Source organism: Geotrypetes seraphini, chromosome 6 (genome assembly GCF_902459505.1).
Source record: "Geotrypetes seraphini chromosome 6, aGeoSer1.1, whole genome shotgun sequence".
Taxonomy (NCBI): domain Eukaryota; kingdom Metazoa; phylum Chordata; class Amphibia; order Gymnophiona; family Dermophiidae; genus Geotrypetes; species Geotrypetes seraphini.
In genome coordinates, this window is record NC_047089.1 from 230580229 (window position 1) to 230603609 (window position 23381).

A 23381-nucleotide genomic window follows, 5' to 3' on the forward strand; every position below is an offset into this window, starting at 1 on the left:
GTATCCCAAGTTTGTGCCCCCTCCCTCCTTCCTTACTGACATTTTCTCTGCGTACAGTGTGCTTTGTGTTTTTTAAAATTTTATTGTTGGTAGATTATTTTGACTTGGCCATTTTAAAAGTAGCTCGCAAGCCAAAAAAGTGTGGGCACCCCTGCTGTGGAGCCATTTCTCATATGACTGGATGAACTATATTTATCTTTTTTTGTTAGTTGTTTAAATTGATGCAGAAATAAATGGCTAGATTGAACCTAATGACTTCATTAACGTCTTTCCCTTTTTTAAACCTCTATACCATTTGAAAGAGGGCAAATATCTAATTATTCCCTTCTAGAATTGGATACTTCTTAAATTTAGTAAAAATATTCTGGCACAAGTGTCAAACCTTAAAAAAGGAAATCATATTGAGCATTGGAAAATAATAATAAACTAATAAAAAATAGTACACATTTAGGGCTCCTTTTATTAAGTTGTGATAGTGGTTTTAGCGTGTGCTTAGCGCACGCAGAATTACCACGTGCACTAGATGCTAACGCCAGCATTGAGCTGGCTTTAGTTTTCCCGCTTAGCGCAGGGGTTTGCGTGCGCTAAAAATGCTAGCGCACCTTAGTAAAAGAGGGGGGTTAATTTTCCCCATCCCACCCCACCCGGCTACTTTTTCATGCCACCCGGCTGGAAAAAATTTCTGGGGAGAACACTGCTCTATCATATCCCCTCTAAGTCTCCTCTTCTCCAGGGAAAAGAGACCCAGCTTCTCCAATCTTTCAGCGTATGACAGGTTTTCCATACCTTTTATCAGACGTGTCGCTCTCCTCTGAACCCTTTCGACTAACACCATGTCCTTCTTAAGGTACGGCGACCAATATTGGACGCAGTACTCCAAATGCGGGCGCACCATTGCCCGATACAATGGCAGGATAACTTCTTTCGTTCTGGCTGTAATACCCTTTTTGATTATACCAAGCATTCTATTTGCTCTCTTAGCGGCCGCTGCACACTGTGTCATCGGCTTCATTGTCATGTCCATCATTACCCCCAAGTCCCTTTCCTGTTTTTTTTTTAATTTAGTGATTGATTTGTCTGTTCAAGAAGAAATGCATTTGTTTCTTTTCCTCTGGGGTTGTACTGCTTGCAGAGTCTTGCATCTTAGGTTTTGTTTGTAAATATTAGTACTTTTAGTTTTTGGTCCTGCATTTGTATGGGGTTATCTGTTTTCTGATAAGAATGAATGTTGAGAAGCATACAGTGTGCTTTATGTATTTTAATTGTGTGGTTAACTATTATGTGTTGTTAATACGATTATATTGTGTATATATATATGAAAAATGAATGGAAAAAATGGTGTTACAATTAGTACTATTATGGTAGCGGGGTCTGGGGCCAAGATTGAGGGCTCCTTTTATTAAGCTGCGATAGTGGTTTTAGTGCGTGCGTTAGTTCTAGCCGCGTAGCACGGGTTTAGGGTGCAGTAAAATTCTGTGTGCACTAAAAATGCTATCGCAGCTTAGTTAAAGGAGCCCTGAGTGGAGTTGGGCACGACTTAGCCCAGTGTTCTTCAACTGCCGGTCTGTGGATCGGTGCCGGTCCACAAAATAATTATTTTATTTCTACTGGTCCATAAGTGTCAAAAGGTTGAAGAACACTGGTATAGATGCTGTGGCAGGTTTGGAAGGGAAGATCAGTCTTTGATAATGATGCTCACTAATAAAAAAATTAAATTAAATTAAAAAAAAGATAATAACGCTCACTGGCTGCCAAGTTATTCATTTGTGCTAAGTTCTAGTAAAAGCTGCAGTTCAGACTCTGCCAGAGGAGTGTCACTGCGCAGCAATGACATAAATTCTGCATAAGTAGCTAAAGCGATGCATCTGCTGTTTGACCATCTGTAGTGGACCCCTTTTTGGACCTTTACTGAAAATGGCCCTTAGGTACCCTTAATTCAAACGTTTCTCACTAGATAGAAAGAAACAAATGCCTGAAATGGAAGTTTGTAGCACTGTAGCTCTTGTTGGTCACGTTTCTACTCTCCAAAATCGAAAATGAAAAATACAAGTCCAAAAACAAACAAAGAAAAAAAAACCAACCTATCCTGTTGCTGTATAATCTCAGCAGCTACATTACTTAAAATTGTTACTTCCCTAGCATCCTTCTCACTATTCCAGACTAGTGGGATAGTTATGTCCATTGACCAGCAGGTAGACATAGAACACACATGTAGAACAGAGAAATATAGGACCTTGCTATCCTCCCAGTTCCTTAGTATTTTCTATCTCCAAGTAGTAGTTCTTTAAAAGGTAGGGAGAGGTATAATCAGTAGGAAAAAAGATAGTGATAATCTTATTTAGATATTGTGTTTATTTCTGGAGGCCATATCCCTAAAAGGGTGCATTGATGTGAAAAAAGTATTTACTCGCCTTCTGATTTCCCCTATTATTGCATATTTGTCATGTTGAATTGTTTTTAATCTTTCAGCAAAATGTAATTTTAGACAAAAGGATCCTAAGTAAACATATAGCACAGTTTTAAAATAATTACTTTATTTAGGAAACAAAACTATATATCGTAGAGGTGACGCGAGATATAACCTGTAAACCACTTCGATTGTACTACTGGAAAGCGGTTTGTTAAATGCCCTCTACACATCGTATATTTCAAAGGTATAAAGATGCACAAGAAGTACCGTATTTTCGCGGATATAACGCGCACCTGTGTAAAACGCGCACAGGGGTATAGCGCGCAGAAATCACGATGATATGTACCAAAACTTTTCTATACCGCGCTCAGGCATATAACGCGCATGATGCCCGACGCTCCTTTCGCCCGCCCTGACTTTCCGTGCGCTGTCCCCCCTTGAAGTCCTGTCCCCCCTTGAAGGTCTGTCCCCATCCTGAAAGCCTGATGCCCCCCCCCCCCGACGTCCGATACATCCCCCCCCCGGCAGGACCACTCGCACCCTCACCCCGAAGGACCGCCGACTCCCCAACAATATCGGGCCAGGAGGGAGCCCAAACCCTCCTGGCCACGGCGACCCCCTAACCCCACCCCGCACTACATTACGGGCAGGAGGGATCCCAGGCCCTCCTGCCCTCGACGCAAACCCCCTCCCCCCAACGACCGCCCCCCCCCAAGAACCTCCGCCCGTCCCCCAGCCGACCCGCGACCCCCCTGGCCGACCCCCACGACCCCCCTTCCCCGTACCTTTGGAAGTTGGCCGGACAGACGGGAGCCAAACCCGCCTGTCCGGCAGGCAGCCAACGAAGGAATGAGGCCGGATTGGCCCATCCGTCCTAAAGCTCCGCCTACTGGTGGGGCCTAAGGCGCGTGGGCCAATCAGAATAGGCCCTGGAGCCTTAGGTCCCACCTGGGGGCGCGGCCTGAGGCACATGGGCCAAACCCGACCATGTGCCTCAGGCCGCGCCCCCAGGTGGGACCTAAGGCTCCAGGGCCTATTCTGATTGGCCCACGCGCCTTAGGCCCCACCAGTAGGCGGAGCTTTAGGACGGATGGGCCAATCCGGCCTCATTTCTTCGTTGGCTGCCTGCCGGACAGGCGGGTTTGGCTCCCGTCTGTCCGGCCAACTTCCAAAGGTACGGGGAAGGGGGGTGGGGGGGTCGTGGGGGTCGGCCAGGGGGGTCGCGGGTCGGCTGGGGGGGCGGTCGGAGGTTCTTGGGGGGGGGCGGTCGTTGGAGGGAGGGGGTTTGCGTCGAGGGCAGGAGGGCCTGGGATCCCTCCTGCCCGTAATGTAGTGCGGGGTGGGGGTAGGGGGTCGCCGTGGCCAGGAGGGTTTGGGCTCCCTCCTGGCCCGATATTGTCGGGAAGTCGGCGGTCCTTCGGGGTGGGGGTGCGAGTGGTCCTGCCGGGGGGGGATGTATCGGACGTCGGGGAGTCGGCCGGGCAAGAGGGCTTGGGCTCCCTCTTGCTCCGATCGTGGTTGCGGGTGCGGGTGGGAGCGCGTGCGAGCGGTCGTTCGGGGTGGGGGTGCGAGCGGTCCTGCTGGGGGGGTGAATCGGGCGTCGGGCGGGGTGGGAACTATGTTTAAAAACTTTTCTATACCGCGCTCAGGCATATAACGCGCGAGGGGTATGCGCGGTACGTAAAATCACGTATAACGCGCGCGTTATATCCGCGAAAATACGGTAAACTATTTTTAAAGGAAAAATCTTCTAGAATGAAAGGTTATAATATAAGACCTTAGCTGGTAGATTCAAGAATCAGAACAAAAAATATTCTTATGGTATGCTGGTGAATGTTCTCCCAGTGGAAACAAAATCAGAAATGAAGTTCAAGAAAGTATGGGATAAGTGCAGAGGAGAGAGCTGGAGATCAACTACTGAAATTTGAGCTAATTAGATGAGTTTTCTCATCCTTATTTTCAATGTTTCTTCACTTCTCCCTCCGTATTTTCTGTGATAGGGGATTAACAGATCCGCGAATACAGAAAAACCATGAATAACCTTTTCATATGTTGTTCATTGTTTTCTATTAAAAACCATCGTGAATATAGTGAAATCGTGAATAACGTGGTAGGGGACCTGGCCTGTTCCTGAAGGAGAGGCAAAATACGGTGAAGAAAGTGCTGGGAATCAGCGATTTTCTCTGTAAACTCTGGAATCAGCGATTTCTCTATGCAAGCTGACGTAGTTTGGTGGGAGGAGCCAGCAAGCTAAAAAACGTGAATAATCAAAATCGCGATTGCTGAAACTGTGAATATTGGTGTCAAGCTGGTGGTCAGCCCATAGCAATGAAGCTTGGGGATACGAGTTTGGATACCCTATACACCTTTGCTGATTGGACCTGGGCATGCAACAGTATAGTAGAATGTGGTGGTTTTAGGAGGAAGACTTCTCTGGCAAGGATATCCTAAGCTGCTCAGGGCATGCTGCTGTTTGAGTTGGCAGAAACTGTTGAGGGGTGGAAGGTGGTGTGAGAGTGTAGAAATCAAGCACATGGATATTTCATTGTTTGCTGATGCCATGTTTCTACTTGTGGTAGTTCTAGTTTGTACTCATACAAGTGTCTTATTTATTATTTTTACAAAATGAGTATCCTTCCCACCTCCTGTTGTAGCATTGCCAACACATTAAACTATTCTACTGTGGCAAGCATTGGGATCAGCCTTATTTTAACATGTCATAGAGGTCTTCATGATTTCTGATATCTTAAGCTTGGTTTGCTTTAGATTGGTAAAAATTGGAAGTCTGCTGTGAATAGCTTCATGAAGGATAGATTAATGCCCAGATCCTTAGCTGTGATCCTTGGAGTAACTAAAATATTGAAACTAACCAGGCTTGCTCTGGGACCTTCTTCCAGCCGGCTCCCTCCTTCCGATGAAGGAGAAATTCGGCCGGAAGAAGGTCCCGGAGCAAGCCTGTGATGTTGCCGCTCTGTCCACGAAGCTTCTAAGAGGCTGGTAGGCCTGGGACGGGAGGCACAAAGGGCCAAACCAGGGGAGTCGCAGGGGTTTTTTTTCTGCCGGTTTTGACCTGCGATTTGGAATGAATGAGGGAAGGTGCGAGAGGGGGGGATGTTGAACCCGCGATAGGGAGGGAGGGGGGCTGCTGGATCCGTGATTGTGAGGGAGGCTGCTGGACAGGAGGGGTAGAGAGGGAGGTGACTCACAGCAGACTGTGGGGACAAGGTCATTTATCCCTCCATACCTGCAACAAACGGCCATTTTTTTCCCCAGTTAGGGGAACAGTCCCCATGTCATTCTCTAGTTTCCGTATCCAGGTGTAACCAGGCCTCTGCTTCCCGTGCAGCTTAGTCCACTAAGAAATCGCAATGACGTCAGGCTGGGGGAGGTTCCTCTCATATAGGGGGCAGACTCTCGGCGTTTCTGCAGAGCTGAGTTCAGATTTTGTCTGACTATTGGGTACTGGATATCATTCGGTCTGATACAAGCTGGAATTTGCCTGGCCTTTAACGGATTGGTTTGTGGACTCTTCCGCAGGGTGCCTGGAAAAGGCGATCAAAGTGCAAGCCACCGTGAGAAGGTTACTTGATATTCAGCACATCTGTTGTAGTGCAAACACTTGACCAAGATACTGGTAGGCAAGGCATATGCTCTGAATCTGGCTACTCATGAGACTCCTCCTTCCCTACTCTCTCCCAATAGGGGCTGGCTTCACAGCATCCGCAGGCCCAAGTGGTAAGGGGAATAGAAACCAGATATGAATATTATATTCAGGGCTCCGTAAAGCAGAACTACCATCAATATTATTGCTTCCTTCACTTTATTTTTCAGCCTTTTTTCTCATATTTTATTTTCTGTTACTTGTGGTTACTGTATTCTAGTTCCCCTAATCTGAATTCCCCAATTTAGCTGTTTTTTTTGTTGTTGTTTTTCTGAAGACATACAAGTATCAGTGTGATGCCTTAGTTTAGTAGTGCACTGGTCTACTTACATTCATAAATGTGGGAAAATCTTTCCAGATGTTTAGATAACTAATTTCTCAGTTAAGTAATAATCTGAGCAAATATTTAATATTAATGTTTTTATATATCAAATTAATTATCTAAGAACATTTTGTGGAACTTGATAAGTACACTGCCCAAAGAGTTTTCTTTCTTGCGTACTTCTTTGGGAGATGTGGAGAAAGAGTTCAGAAAACCATTCCTTTGTATATGGTGCCTCTATAATGATCTTTCTGTAATCATGTAGATTTTTTGAAAAGGCATGTTGGAGCATAGCTATTGGAATTACTTGTTTTGTCTTTCAGAGTGTATGTGACTTGTATGTATTGTTATGGACATGGGATTGTTTTGCCATCACTTTGATGCTAGTTGTCCCCTGGGTGAAGGCTAGGCGCCCAGGGGTCTACTGGGATTGCAGTTTTTGCAGGTTCCTTTTTGTGTGAACCGTGAATGATAGGACTTTCAGACTTCTATCTTGGAATGTTTGTGGAATAATGTCCCCAGTGAAACACACAAAGATTCTTAACAGATTAAAACAACAGAAGGCTGACCTCGCTTGCATACAGGAGACCCGTTCGATTAGAGTGGAACCTACCAAATTGCAAAGGGGATGGGTTGGTTAAGTCCTTTTTGCTGCTTCCCCTCACAAGCGGGTGGATGTAGCACAATTGGTGTGCAAGGGCTTCCCGGGGAGGGTGGAACAACTTACCACTGATTCATCAGGTAGGTTTCTTCTATTTCGTCTTACAATGTCAGGACAGGTGATTAATCTTCTCATTATTTATGCCCCTAATTAATATGATCAAAAAAATGTTTTCTTCTTTGGTTCAACTTGGCCTGCGTGACCAGACGCATCCCCTGATAGTTTTGGGCGACTTTAACCAAATCCTTGACCCCATGCAAGATAGAATAGGGCCGGGGTCCTCATCTTGGATTACTCTGATAAGGATATACCATATTTGTGTGATGCCTTGGATCTGATAGACCCATGGCGTTTATTGCATCCACTTGAGAAAGATTTCACTCATCAATCTCGCGCTCACCAAACTTTTTCTAGATAAGATTATATTCTGGTTTCTACTAGTGCTGCCCGATTCAGGAAAAAAAAAATTTCGATTTGATTCGATTCAGCCTATTGAATCGATTTTTTTTTTTATTCAATTCGATTTTCCTGCCCAATTGGGTGTTTTGTTTTTTTTTGTTTTGTTTTTAAACATCCTGGTGGGTTTATTTTATAGCCTCTTCATCCCCTTTGCTTTCTCCTAACCACACTGGCGCTGTGGTGTAAACAAGCAAAAAAGACTTTTCCTCTCTCTGTTAAATCCTAGCTCACATTTGCAGTCTAACACCAGCTCTGGCAGGATACACGTTTCAAATCTGACATATTGTAATCACAAAACAGAAAATAAAATGATTTTTTTCTACTTTTTGTTGTCTGGTCATTATTCATATCTTGTTGGTCTTCTGATAACTTGTTTGCCAGGGTCTCCTTCTTTCTTCTTTCTCCGTGCTAACCATCATCCATCTGCCATCTCTGTCCTCCCCTTCCGTTTCCCTTCCGTTTCCGTTTCCCCCGGAGGTCTGGCATCTTTCCTTTTTTTCGTCTCCATCCACAGATCCACCTTTTCTCAACTACCCTTTCGTCCAGCATCTCTCCCTCTGACGTCAGAGGAGGGGCGGGACTGCGGCAGAGAGAAGACAGCTGGGAAGACCCGATGGCAGCTTGCAAAGATCGCTAGCACTAGCGATCTTATGCAGGCTGATGAAATTAGGTAAATTGATGCCAGGAGGCCAGGGGGGAAGCCGAACAGAAGCATTGACACTCCCCACTCGCCCTCTAAAGCAGGAATGGTAGCGGCCGGCCAGCAAGAGGCAGCGCTGCCGATCCTGCTTTAGGGGGCGAGGTGGGAAGGGTCAGTCGCCAAATTGGGAGGCTGATTTTTTGGGGTTTTGAATCGATTCGAACCGATTCACCCAAAATGAATCGGTGAATCAATTCGAATCGTAAATCGGGTAGCACTAGTGGCCACTACCTTTAGTGTGCCCCGGCTTGAGAAAGTTTGAAAGACACAGTCTTAGAGGCAGCAAAGATGGCTGCTGCTACTGCTATAACTCCTTCCGGCTAGAGCAGTGGCCAAGATTTATCCTCCAAAGCCCCTGGCTTGCAAGAACTTATCAGTGAGGCATTCCATCTGAGTCTGGGGGTAATACATAGTAACATAACATAGTAGATGACGGCAGATAAAGACCTGAATGGTCCATCCAATCTGCCCAACCTGATTCAATTTACATTTTTTTTTTTTTTTTTTTTTTCTTCTTAGCTATTTCTGGGCAAGAATCCAAAGCTTTACCCGGTGCTGTGCTTGGGTTCCAACTGCCGAAATCTCTGTTAAGACTTACTCCAGCCCATCTACACCCTCCCAGCCATTGAAGCCCTCCCCTGCCCATCCTCCACCAAACGGCCATACACAGACACAGACCGTGCAAGTCTGCCCAGTAACTGGCCTAGTTCAATATTTAATATTATTTTCTGATTCTAAATCTTCTGTGTTCATCCCACGCTTCTTTGAAAGTCACAGTTTTACTCTCCACCACCTTTCTCGGGAGCGCATTCCAGGCATCCACTACCCTCTCCGTAAAGTAGAATTTCCTAACATTGCCCCTGAATCTACCACCCCTCAACCTCAAATTATGTCCTCTGGTTTTACCATTTTCCTTTCTCTGGAAAAGATTTTGTTCTACGTTAATACCCTTCAAGTTTTTGAACGTCTGAATCATATCTCCCCTGTCTCTCCTTTCCTCTAGGGTGATTAAAACTTAAGGAACCATGAAGCTATTGTTTGTGGATCTTGTGTGGATAAAATTAACTCTACAGAACGTTCAGGCAAAATGTATGTTCTCATGATGTCCAGTTAACATTAGGTTCTCTTGTCAGAGTTACAAAGGAAGTTTAGACTGACCAGTGCCCGATGGTCAAAGTTAAATCATGCCTAGGAACACCCCGTGCATTAGTGCTGCCCGATTCAGGGAAAAAATTTTTGATTCAATTCGATTTTCCTGCCCAATTGTGTGCTTTTTTTCCAAACATCCTGGTGGGTTTATTTTATATCCTCTTTGCCCCCTTTGCCCTCTCCTACCCACACTGGTCCTGTGCTGTAAACAAAATAAACAAAAAATACTTTTCCTCTCTCTGTTAAATCCTAGCTCATGTTCGCGGTCTACAAATTTCAAATCTGACATATTGTAATCACAAAACAGAAAATAAAATTATTTCTCCTACCTTTTGTTGTCTGGTCATTTTTCAAATCATGCTGGTCCCATGTTGGTCTGGTTGTCTTCTGATCAGGCTCTCCTTCTTTCTCCATGCTAACCATCCATCTTCCATCTCTGTCCTCCCCTTCTGTTTCCTTTCCTCCCCCGGAGGTCTGGCATCTTTCCTTTTGTTCATCTCCATCCCCTCGCAGCTGCAGCAATGAACCCCACAATCCACAGATCCACCATCTCTCCTTTTCTCAACTGCCCTTTCATCCAGCATCTCTCTTCTGTGTCCCTGTCCCTATTCTCCTCTCCAGTACTGTCCCCCTTGTGTCCCTGTTCCTATGCTCCCTCCATGCCCAGCATCTTATCTCTCCCCATATCCAGCTTCTTCTTTCTTTCTTTCTTCCTTACATCCTGTATCCCCTTCCCCAGGTACAGGCTTTCTCCTACTATCTCTCCTGCCATCCTGCACCCTGCCCACCTACTTTGGAGCAGTATCTGTCCCTCTTGTACCCTTCACCTAATTCAAATCGGTGAATCGATTCGAATCGGGCAGCACTACCGTGCACCTTCTCTTTTGGATGGTTATATTTTTTACAAGAAAATTTTCCTGCAGTGAGGGAGCAGTTCATTGAGCATGTTTTGTCAGACTAACTCCAAATCTAGCTAGGCAAACCTTATAAATATCAACTCCCTTGTTAACATCTTATCATTGTCATCCTTTCCTCTTTGCCTGCATTGATCTGTTGTGGTTTAAAGTACATCTTCCTAAACCTTTCCAGTACAAGCATAGGCATGAGCTTAATTTGTGAAAATGTTTGTTGTAAAAATCATTTTTTTAAGAGAGTGGTTTTAATTTTTCTCCTTATTCAGGGACCTTGGATATATGGGCCATAACTGTGGAGGAGAGAGCCAAACACGATCAGCAGTTTCATAGCCTCAAGCCAACAGCTGGATTTATTACTGGTAATCAAAACACACAAATCTCTTTTATCTATATATTCGTACCATGCTGCTAGATTATTTAAGAGGCAGATCAGCAAGATAAGAGTACAATAGCTTTGTGTTCTCAGCATGTATGACTTCTTGCTTGGTGAAATACAGTGAGATGCTTAAAGCAGGAGAGGTGAATTAAAAGGACTGCATGGCTAGTCAGTTTGTCTTGAAAGGTATAGTACAGATTTCCTTCACAGTTAAGGAATTGCATATATCTGCTACTGGTGTCTGGCCCTATGAATAAACATGTGGTTATTCACGATAGTGGGACTTCAGGCACAGCACTAGCTTCACCTGAGGAGAGGGTGGTGTCTCATTAAGTTTAGGGAGTAGATATCCCTCCTAATCTTCTTTGAATTATCTCATTAACTCTCTTGGACACTCAGCGGTCATAATGGGGACTGCTATTGGGTCCTTACAAGTGTCAGTAGTGCCATCAATATATTTCTTTATGAGGAAAGATGTCTTAATTGCCACAAAAAGGCTTTATCCAAGTTTTCTTTATTTATCAAAATTGCATCCAATAAAATGATCGCTGCCTTCTGAAGTTGAAGTTCAAGAGAAATCTCCAACCTCATAGAGTTCACATTTGAGGAAACTAAACCCTGTTTCTGCTGGTCATCTGCTTCATCTCCCTGGAACTTACTGTCTGACCTCCTCTTCCAGACACTCCAGATGACAGGGGGCTCTCTGATACCCATACAAATGATTCATCTGCAATGATTGGAGCAATTGCACCACTAAGCATCCTAATCATGCCATTCAAGGTGGGGTTGAGGGAATGCTGTTTCATTTTGTGCCAAATGGTATCCAACATCAAGAACACTGCTAGTCCTCCTTTCACCAATAAGCACCCTATTATAGCACCATCTCCAAAGTGTTGGATATTTCTCCAAATACAAGTCCACTTTGAACTAAGTCAACCCATTGAAAATAATATTTTGAAAAAAAAAAATATTTTTTGAATGTGATATGCTGAGACCCATAACCAAAATGCCACAGAGAAGACTGGTGGACTTAGATGTATTTCATAAAAATCCTCTGTTTCTTCAAAAACACTTTTTATTTCTTCAAAACAGATATTCAATGACTCGACATGTACATGTTTCAGCCAAGATAGCCTGCCTCAGGAGTCTACAATTATAGACAAACGTATTAGTAATGAAATCAATCAGACCAATTAAAATACATAAGGATAAAAACCACATCCAAATAATTAAAAACATCATACATCAATAAAAAACTTTAAATATGCAAAAATAAAAAATGAATGACACATTTACAGAATGGATTAGAAATACATCACATAAACATCAACATAAAAATAAAATTTCATAAAAATGCATCAAATTTGAACACCCAAACAAATTTGATGCATTTTTATGAAATTTAATGTTATGTTGATGTTTATGTGTTGGTGTATTTCTAATCCATTCTGTAAATGTGTCATTCTTTTTTTTTTTTTTTTTTATCCTTATGTATGAAATAAAGGATTTTTATGAAATATATCCGAGTCCACCAGTCTTCTTTGGACATTTCCACTCCTTGGTGTGCGCTTTTGTGTTTGTGGATTTGATTTTCCTGTGTTATACTACCTAGAGTTCCCACCGGACCATTATAGCCACATCGATGTTCCAACCACCCTTGCCTTGTCACACTTTTGCAATATTTTTATCACCATCTCTTATATATAAATCCAGTGTACTTAGCTTTATAGTGTGACTGGCAGTTCTTCCATTTCATGGCTTGGCTTGCCTTGCTACCTGGACATTAACACCCTATTTGACATGCAACGCACTGACTCGAGTTTCGCTGAGTTCGGCTTCTTCAGGAGGGGACACCCACTACAATACAGAAACAAAACAATATTAAAATCCCAAATTTTAAATAACCCTAAAAAATTCCTTTCAAACTCTTTACTACTTAATAATGAATTCCATCTAACATCCAAACCTGGGTACATTATTTGGTTATCTGTCAAATTTTTATTTTCTCTTATTGTGTTTTCTTTTCACAGGTGATCAAGCTAGAAACTTTTTTCTTCAATCTGGTTTACATCAACCTGTATTAGCGCAGATATGGTAAGTCAAAATAGTTTCAGTACTATAGGGGTAGGAAAGCAATTAAGATGGATATATCCAGAAATATATTTGTATATCAATTATAGCATGTCCAAAAGTTACTATATGCTCAATTTCTAATTAATGATCTATTGTAATATTATTTTTATTAGATGTTGTTTTTTTTAAATTAGTTTTTCTAGTGTATCTTTTTTCTTTGTCTTATTTCTTTTCTTTATTTAAAAAAAATTAATTGTCAAAAAGAAAACTTAATTTTTTTCTTTTCTCATTGCCTTCGGGGTTTTCCCTCAGGCCAAACTTGACTTAAATTTTGCTGAAGCCAATTTTCCGTCAATGTTAAAACTGTTAACGGGCTTTAAAAAGTGCTATAGGTGTCAGTGGTCTATATCTGTCACCAACCCTCATAGTTGGTATTTTCAATGTTTAAGTCCTGACCACCGGGTGAAGACTTGCGCCCAGTGTTCCACCTTACATAAGTGCTCTATCAAAGCCCGTTGTCTTCAGCAGAAGAAGTTGTTCAGCGTGGCCATTGACATTGACGAGATCTCGCAGCCATCGACATCGAAGACTCCTACATCCACATTGGTATCAGGAGATCTTGCACCATCAGGGAAGCCAGCTAAGAAGCCATCCGCTTCCCAACTAGCGTCACAGGTCACAACAGCATCGAGTCCCTTGATGCAGACCAAACAGTGACACCAACGTTCACCACTATTACGGCTTATCTCTCCTTCAAGGTGTGCATCCTCGTCGAGGTCACCCTCTCCAAGGCAAGCTGCTGCACCGATGGTTCCAGCAGATAAGCCAACAGTACCAATGCTTTCATTTAGGGAGAAGTTCGATGAGTTCTTCCAGAGGGAACTCGGTGATCTTTTCAAACTGCACAGAGTGCCAGTGCTTACATCAACTCCCTCGGTACCGGCCCAGTCTGAGCATAATGCCATGAGGCCCCAAGGTACCACAGTCTGTTCTCCTTAAGAACTTTGACATGGATCTTCACTGAGGCATCGTCAATCCTCGGCTCGATGTTCTACTCCCCGATATCGATCATTGTATCAAAGGTCCAGCTTTCTATCGGTGCATCGATCCACTGCTCTGAGATATCGGCGTTCTTCTACTTTAATGCTTGAGATCAAGAAAGCATCATTCTTTATTAATTACTTCAAAGAACAAAAGAGCTGTTCACTGATCTTCCTCTTCGTCTTCCTCAGATCGGTACCGTAGATGCACAGCTTCTCCAAATCTTCTATATGATTCTGAATCAGCAGATAACCTCACTGGTTTGGCAACTGAGGCAAAGACTTTCCTGAAAAACTAGAAGCTGACTCTGGCTTCAGTGCTGAATACTTGGAAGCTTTGGACTATGATGAGCCTCCCAAAGAGCTCCTCAAATTACCACTGCATGGCATTCTCAAAGAGACTCTCCTCAAGAATTGGGAAATGCCTCTCAGTGTCACGGTAGCTCCAAGAAAACTTGATTCCACTTACAGAATCATTTCTTCTCCAAGGTTTGATAAACCACAGCTTCAACATCAGTCATTACTTGTGGAATCAACCTTGAAAAAAGTCTTTTGCTTCAAGGGTCTATGCCTCAGTGTTACCAGATTGAGAGGGCCGTACTATGGACAAATTTGGATGTTGCCTTTACCAAAATTCTATGTTAGCAAACAGGGTCCTTAATTACAATTTCTACATGTCCTGTTATCTTTAGCATCTGGTACGAAAATTGCCCACCTGTGACAAATATATTCCTGCACACATTTTCAGGAATTTCACAACATCTTTTACACTCTTTTCCAAACTAGAAAGTACTTAGCGAGATCAGCTTATGATGCCTTCACGTCATCTAGAGCATCTGCTATGTCAGTGGCTATGAGACGCCTAGCATGATTGAAAGTCTCAGAAATGGACATCAATCTCCAAGACAGATTGGCAAACATTCCATGTTTGTGAGAAGAACTTTTCGATGATTCTATTGAGGTAGCCATGCAAAAGTTGACTCAACATAAAAAGAACTAAAATTCTTTGGTCAGAATGAAGACTAAGCTTCCCTCTGCTTCACAGTCATCTAAACCTGTTTCCTCATATCAGAGGTGATATTCTGCTAAACCTTCTGTCCCTCGTCCACCTCAGAAGAAGAAGCAGAAACAATAGCAGCCTCAAAAATCTCAGCCAACAGCTCCTCAAAAACCTGCTCATTCTTTTTGATGTGCTCATGGAGAGCATAGCTGCTGTCCCCCTCTCTCAGCCTCTTCCTCAGCCAATCGAAGATCGGCTCCAATTATACCATCAACATTGGACGCTGATAACAACCGATTTGTGGGTTCTCAAAGTCATTCCAGAGGGTTACTCTCTCCATTTTGTCACTACACCTCCAAATCATCCTCCAAGAGAGTCCTCTTTCAACTCTCAGCAAATGTCCGTTCTTTGGGAAATAGAATCTGTATTCCATCTGAATGCCATAGAGATAGTTTCCCCTACTCCTGAGTTATATGTTGAGGAATTTCTCTGATCTTGTGCTGCCAGTTAATCTGGACGTCTTGAATTATGATTGTGATGATTTGTTGTAACATTTCTTGCTAATACGGTGCTTCCCCAGTTTTCGAGGGACACTGCTAATATGATTGAGTTGTAATTGAAGATGTTTTTTATCTATTTTGTCTAGAACTATTGTGAATGTTTTTACTGTTAATCGCTTAGGAATAGGTGGTCTATAAATTTTAGAAATAAATAAATAAACATATACCTCAAAGTGGTCTGTGTCCAAGGAGAGAAAAAAGCCTTGCCAACAAATTCAGCAGGTTTCTTCAACCACACGAGTGGTCACTTCACTCCTCAATACTGCAACAAATATTCTCTCTTTGGGGGACTCCTCAGATAGACCTGTTTGTGTCCCTTCTCAATCATAAGCTGCCTCAATTCTGTTTCAGACAATACTCCCCTCATCATCTAGCGGCAGATGCCTTTCTCCTGGATTGGATGCACAAGTTCCTGTATGCATTTCCACCAATTCCTCTTATACTGAAGACATTAATCAAACTCAAGCAGCAGTCGGCCACCATGATCCTCATAGCTTCTTGATGTCCCAGACAACTGTGGGTTTTCCCTTCTACTTCAGCTCAATGTCAAAGATCCATTTCCTCTGTAGATTTTTCCATCTCTTCTCACACAGAATCAAGGGTCGCTCTTACATCCCAAACTTCAGTCGTTGCACCTGACAGCATCATACCTCTTAGGATAACCTCAGCTGATACTGATCTTTCTGACCTGTCAAACATGCATCCAGAAAACCGTCTACACAGCAGTGTTTCCAGCAGAAGTGGACACAGTTTTCAACATGGTGTAATCTTCATCATCAGGATGCTTCATCCTCTTCTGTTTCTTCAGTATTGGATTATCTTCTCCACTTATGTGACTCAGGTCTTAAAACCACTTCAGTCAGAGTTCATCTTAGTGCTATCAGTGCTTTTCATGGGCCAGTCAATGATAAATCTCTGACTGCTCATCCCCATGTTTCCAGATCCATGAAAGGACTTGTCAATATCAAACCACCTCTCAAATTGCCTCCAGTGGTTTGGGATCTCAATGTTGTTATCACTAGACTGATAAGCCTCCATTTGAACCAATGTCTTCAGGCTCATCTTAAATATTTCACTTGGAAAGTGGCATTTCTAATCTCCATCACTTCCACTCGTTGAGGAATGAGCTTCAAGCATTGGTGGTGGATCCACCCTTTACAATTTTCCACCATGATAAATTAGGTCTCTGTACCCATCCTAAATTCCTATTGAAAGTAGTCACGGAATTTCATTTGAATCAATCAGTTGTACTTCCAATGTTCTTTCCCAAGCCTCATTCTTGCCCTGGAGAAACAGCTCTTCATACTTTGGCCTGCAAACAAGCTTTGGCTTATTACTTACAGCACATAGAACATCTCCTCAACTGTTCATCTCCTTTAATCCTAACAAGTTGAGTTGGCCTGTAACCAAGAGAACTATTTCCACATGGTTGGCAGCCTATATTGCCTTTTGCTATGTTCACGCTCGGCTACAACTCGGGGGTCATGTAACAGCACATAAGATCTTATTCCAGATGGGATGGTCACTTCGGCCATGCAGTATTACAAAATGTATTCTCTTAATGGCCAACACTCCCTCCATCCCATTGTAGTAAGCTAGGGAGTCCCACATCTGAGACTATGCTGCCTGTCTGTCCTGGGATAAAGCACAGTTACTTACCATAATGGGTGTTATCCAGGGACAGTAGGCAGATATTCTCACACCCACCCTCCTCCCCTGGTTGGCTTCTTAGCTTGCTTACAAAACTGAGAAACTGTGAACCTACATCAGGCGGGAAGGCACTCACGTTTATGCGGTGTGGGCAGTTGCGAAGTTTCTAAAAACTTAGTGTCGATACACTTTTAATACTGTCCATACCAGGGCTCCATGGATGATGTCACCCACATGTGAGAATATCTGCCTGCTGTCCCTAGTATAACTGTGCTTTAGTGTCTGAGAGACATCGGGTAGAATTGATTTGGATTTTTTAAAGAATTTCTGGGACTTCCTTGAGGGTTCCCCTCCCCTAAAATCCTGTTTTTGACATTTTTTGTCCATTTTTGCAGCTCCCCTTTGCCATTTTAGGCGTCAGAATTACTGCCATGGCATCCATCATGGATTTCCCAATTTTATTTTAAAAGCCTCTCCCTGCCTCAAAACACCTTGGTTGGATTTAGAAACAGTCAGGATGGATTCCACAGGTGGTTGAACTAATATATCATGCCAGTTTTGTGCTGGATGGATACTTGAGGAGTGCCTGTGCACCGTGTGTAGTTGACCCAGGAATTATAGCAAATGAATGGAGTTAGACATAATGCAGTACATTTTCTAAATAAACTACGAATTAGTTTGTGGTTTATTCCATTTCTTGGAACAGAAAAGATTTTTAGCAGTTTTCTGAATCTGAGGTAGTGGTCGCCCAGGTCTACGTTCCATAGGAGTTGGTTCAATACCAAAATGACTTAAGGTTTCTAGCATTTGGTCAAAGTCTACTAGGTCAAAAGCACTGCTGAAGAACTGGATAATAACAGCACAGTGGCCTTTATCCTTCGGCCTACGACCCATGCCCAATCTCCCTACTGAAAGCAGCTAAGGATCCCTCAGCATCACAATCCTACCCCAAATCAAGGCCTCATTGCATATAGCGGGGTCCCTGCTCCCTGGAAATCAGCAGTGATTAAACCCCTACTGAAGAAATCAACTCTAGACCCAGCTTTATCCAACAACTACAGACCATTTTCAAATCTCCCTTTCATGTCTAAGCTATTAGAGAAAATGGCCTTGAAACAGGAACCAGGAACAAATTGCCCTATCTAAACACCGACCATGCTTCAGAAGATTTCACATCAAAATGGTTCTACTCGATATAATAGATGACTGCTAGTACTACAAGGGTGAAGATGTGCTGCTCGTCCTTTTGGACCTAAGCACAGCCTTTGACACCCTAGAGCACAGGTGTCAAAGTCGGTCCTCGAGGGCCGCAATCCAGTTGGGTTTTCAGGAATTCCCCAATGAATATATTTATTTATTTAGATTTTTATCCCGTCCTCCCAGTAGCTCAGAACGGCCTACAAGCAAACATTCACAGTAGAGTATATTTGGACAATACAAAGACTACAGTAGTTTAATTACAATTCAAGTACAGGTTAAGAATGGACTATACAGCAATTTAAGTAGAAGTTTAGAATGGAGAAGAGAGGGTAGAGGGGAAGGGGGGTTTAAGGGGGGTGAGGCGTAGACTGTGGTGGAATTTTAGTTGAAGAGTAGGGTCTTTACCACTTTCCGCAAGATCATCAATGAGTTCTGTAATCTGATTTGTGGGGGGAGTTGGTTCCAGAGTTGGGGGATGAAGTGGCTGTAGGAGCATTTGCGGGCGGTGTCTGATAGGAGGGACTTTCCTAGGGGGATGCATAGGTATTTCTCTATTTCCAAGTGGAGGAGACGGTCGGGGGTGTACAGGGTTAGCTTGAATTTTATGTAGGTAGGGGTGGTAGTGTAAATTATTTTATGCACTATTACCAGGGCCTTGAATGCACAGCATTGGTTAATTGGAAGCCAGTGTTCAGTGCGGAGGGCTGGGGAGATGGGATCGTGGTAGTTGAGGTTGTGTAGGAGGCGGATTGCTGTATTTTGTACCCACTGGAGGCGCTTGAGATCTTTTTTGGCTACTCCATTAAATAGGGAGTTGCAGTAATCCATCCTGGAGAGGACATAGGTGTAGAGGAGTTGGGCTAGGTCAGGTGTGGAGATGTAGGGTTTGATCCTTCTCAGTTGGCGGAGGTAGTAAAAGGAGGTAGAGACTACTTGAGAAATGTGGGTGGACAGGGCCGTCTAATGTTACTCCTAGGCTGCGTACTTGATCTGCTGCAGCGAGTAAGGTAGAGTCCCATGACAGTGTTGGGCGTGTGTATTTGGTACTTTTTTTCCTGATCCATAAAAGTTCAGTCTTGGAGGCGTTCAGCTGTAGTTTGTTGTTTGTCATCCAGGTTTTTATGTCAGAGAGGCAGTGTTGGAGGTTGGCGATTTGGGACGATTGGTTTTCGCCTAGCGGGAGGAGCAGCTGGATGTCATCGGCATAGGAGTGGATTTTAACGTTGTACTTCTGGGTTATATCAATGACAGGTCTGATGTAGAGGTTAAATAGGATGGGAGATAGAAGGGCGCCTTGGGGAACGCCATATTTGATAGGCTTGGGGTTAGATTTGTGCATCCCTAGTAGGACTGTTTGGGTTCTTTGGTGAAGGAAGGAGGTGACCCACTGGAGGGCAGAGTCCTTGATTCCAAGGTCATAGAGTCTGGATAAGAGGAGGTGGTGGTCGACAGTGTCAAAGGCAGCGCTGAGGTCAAGTAGGACTAATAGGGTGTCACTGCCTTTGTCGAGTATCGACCAGCTGTCATCAATAATATCCAGGAGTACTGACTCTGTGCTGTGGCCTGAGATCAATTAGCATACAATGAAAACAATGCATGCAAATAGATCTCATGCATATTCATTGGGGAAATCCTAAAAACCCGAATGGATTGCAGCCCTCAAAGACCAACTTTGACACCTCTGCCCTAGAGCACAATATCCTGCTAGCTAGATTAGCTGAGATCAGGATCAGAAACAAAGCACTATCCTATCCTGGTTCAACTCCTTTCTGACCCAAAGACAACAGAGCTTCCTTGCAAATTCACACCTCTCAAGGTCAAAAACCTCAAAATACAGAGTACCCCAAGGTTCATTATTGTCCCCTACTACTGTTCAACCTTTACTTCAATCCGGTTATTGACAAGGCCTCAAAACATGGAATCTACATCCATTAATTTGCAGATGATGCGGTATATAAACTTAAGGTTTAGATTAGATTAGATTAGACATACAGCTTTATGTCCCACTGGGTTTCTCTCAGGTCTCACAACTGGAAAACTACAAACCTGTTTGAGAGAGATCAAAACATGAATGACATCCAACAAGCTCCAACTAAACCCATCAAAAACCGAGATGCTATGGATACATAAAGTATCCTATCTACTCCCTCAACCATCCCTCACATGGGATAACACCATCCTCAGATCCAAAGACCAAGTTTGCAGCCTAGGCATCATATTAGATGCCAACCTGTCTTTATCAGCCGAAATATCCAAGGTAGTGTCTTCCTCCTTGTATTATCTGCAAAAACTGAAACACCTCCATCGATACTTCACTGACACGGACTTTATCCAGCTGCTATGTGCCTTTGTGCTTTCGCATCTGGATGGAGGTAATCAGTGGAGTGCCGCAGGGCTCGGTCCTGGGCCCAATCCTATTCAACATCTTTATAAGAGACTTGACAGAAGGGCTGCAAGGTAAAATAACATTATTCGCCGATGACACCAAACTAAGCAATGTAGTGGGCAAAAGCACAACAGACATAAATTCAATGTCCGACAACATGATGCACGACCTACTCCTACTGGAGCGCTGGTCTAGGTCCTGGCAACTCAGCTTCAATGCCAAAAAATGCAAAGTCATGCACTTGGGCAGCCAAAATCCATGCAAGACTTACACCCTTAATGGCGAGATCCTAACAAGAACTGAAGCAGAATGAGACTTAGGGGTGATCGTCAGTGAGAACATGAAGACTGCCAATCAAGTGGAGCAAGCTTCATCCAAGGCAAGGCAAATCGTAGGTTGCATACGCAGGAGTTTCGTCAGCCGTAAGCCTGAAGTCATTATGCCATTGTATAGATCCATGGTGAGGCCCCACCTGGAATACTGTGTGCAATTTTGGAGGCCGCATTACCGTAAGGATGTGCTGAGACTGGAGTTGGTCCAGAGAATGGTCTTGGGACTCAAGGATCTCCCGTACGAGGAACGGCTGGATAAATTGCAGCTGTACTCACTCGAGGAACGCAGAGAGAGGGGTGACATGATCGAGACATTCAAGTATCTCATGGGCCGCATCGAGGTGGAAGAAGATATCTTCTTTTTCAAGAGTCCCGCGGCAACAAGGGGGCATCTGTGGAAAATCAGGGGCGGGAAACTGCACGGGGACACCAGGAAATTCTTTTTCACTGAAAGGGTGGTTGATTGCTGGAATAGTCTTCCACTTCAGGTTATTGAGGCCAGCAGCGTGCCTGATTTTAAGGCCAAATGGGATAGACACGTGTGATCTATTCACAGAGAAAGGTAGGGGAGGGTCGTTGGGGTGGGCAGACTAGATGGGCCGTGGCCCTTATCTGCCGTCTATTTCTATGTTTCTATGTTACTGTAACGGCCTATATTCAGACCTGCCAGTCAAGGAACTGCAGCGACTACAAAGAAAACAAAATGCTGCAGTGAGACTACTAAAAATCCTCTGCCCCTTCAACCACATTTCCCCAGAACTGATCAAAGCTCACTGGCTCCCAATAGAGAAGCGGAATATCTTCAAGCAACTGACGATAGATTTCAAGCGTCTCCAGGATCCCCCACAAGCAAAGTGACAGGTTCAGGGTTGCGTCCAGAGGGCCTCCGCACACTTCCGGATGCCTTCCAGCCAGGGCACCGAGTTTAGTGTGCTGCCAAGCTGAAAGGTTTGCGGGACACAGCTGTACAATGTAAGCTCACCTGAGCAGAAACACAAAATATAAATAACACTTGATGTATGAATGTGATGTGACCTGTGAATAAGTGCTATACAAGACATTGCACAAACACTATACAAGTATAAGGAGGAAATGTGCACAGGAAATGTATTTGATAATATACCACATGCCTTGCCTTTTTATTATTGTTTCTTCTGGCTCACCCTAAAATCAGATTGATTTGCTAAGTTCATGCTATCATATATACTCGAATATAAATCCATCTAAATATGAGAGAAGAAGATTTTTCCCCTAAAAAAAGAGAAGGTAAATGTTAGCTTGAATATAAGCCAAGGACTTATATTCAAATATTCCTCTCCCATTGTGACCAGCATTTCTCCCCCTCTTCCCATGGTGACTAGCCTCTCTCCCTCAGTGACTGACCCTTGTCTCTTCCCTCCCTTTCCCCCATTGTAATCTTGACTCAATCACTGACTGTCATCCTGTACAGATCACTTTTATATCCCTGCACCTGCACATCAATTCTAGTTTTGCTGCTACGTTTTTAAGACATTTGGGGAGTTTGCCAGTATAGTAGATGACGGCAGATAAAGACCCGAAAAGCCTATCCAGTCTGCCCAACCATACATGCTCTATAAATTAATCATTTACTTTAAATGGTCCTTTTTCTTAGATATTTCTGGGCCAGAAACCCAGAGCTCTGCCCGGTAGTGTGCTTAGGTTCTATCTATTTGAGTTGCCGTCAAAACTCACTCATCTAAACCATCAAAGCCCTCCACAGCCCGTCCTCAACTGAATGTCCATATACGGGACATAGACTGGGCAAGTCTACCAAATACTGACCTTAGTTCCTTCAATGTATACCCTTTATTTTCTGATTAGAGATTCTCTGTGTTCCCACGCTTGTTTGAACTCTCTCACTGTTTTCCTCTCCACCACCTCCCTCGGGAACGCATTCCATGCATCAACCACCCTCTCCATAAAGAAGAATTTCCTAACATTATTCTTGAGTCTACCACTCCTCAACCTCAAATTATGCCCTCTGTTTACCTTTTTCCTTTATCTGGAAAAAAATTTGTTCTACGTTAATGCCTTTCAAGTATTTGAACGTCTGAATCATATCTCCCCTGTCCCTCCTTTCCTCTAGGACAGGAGTGTTAAACTCAGTCACGTAAGGGGCTGAAATCTAAAACACAGGCTAAGTCAAGGGCTGAATTTTCTATTAAGATACTTAGTCTTAGTAGAAGTATAGATCCTTCCTCGCCCTGAGACACCTGTGGTGTGGTCAGGCACTTCTGTGGAGCACCCTGCTCCAACCTAGCATTTACACTGGGACTGGGTCCTTCTGCCTGCAAATGGGTACTGAGACAGCATGCTGAGGAGCTTGGAATGCTGGTGGGAGAGGGGCAGTGCGTTCAGGTGCTTGTAGTGCCACTGGGACCGGGGCTGCACAGTCAGGCACTCAGATGTGACACAGTCACCAAGGGCCACATAAAATGGCCAGGTGGGCCGGATTTGGGCCTTGGGC

The 23381-nt window shown here is 43.7% G+C and overlaps 1 protein-coding gene across 2 annotated transcripts in view; it reads left to right on the forward strand.

Annotated features, from left to right (window-relative positions):
* The window catches only part of ITSN1 (intersectin 1), a 412894-nt gene that overhangs the window by 55583 nt on the left and 333930 nt on the right, over positions 1–23381 (forward strand). For both annotated transcript variants that reach the window (XM_033949572.1, XM_033949571.1), the window contains exons 4-5: positions 10543–10635; positions 12683–12746. In XM_033949572.1, the coding sequence (XP_033805463.1) occupies positions 10543–10635; positions 12683–12746 (157 nt within the window). The remainder of the gene's footprint in view (positions 1–10542; positions 10636–12682; positions 12747–23381) is intronic.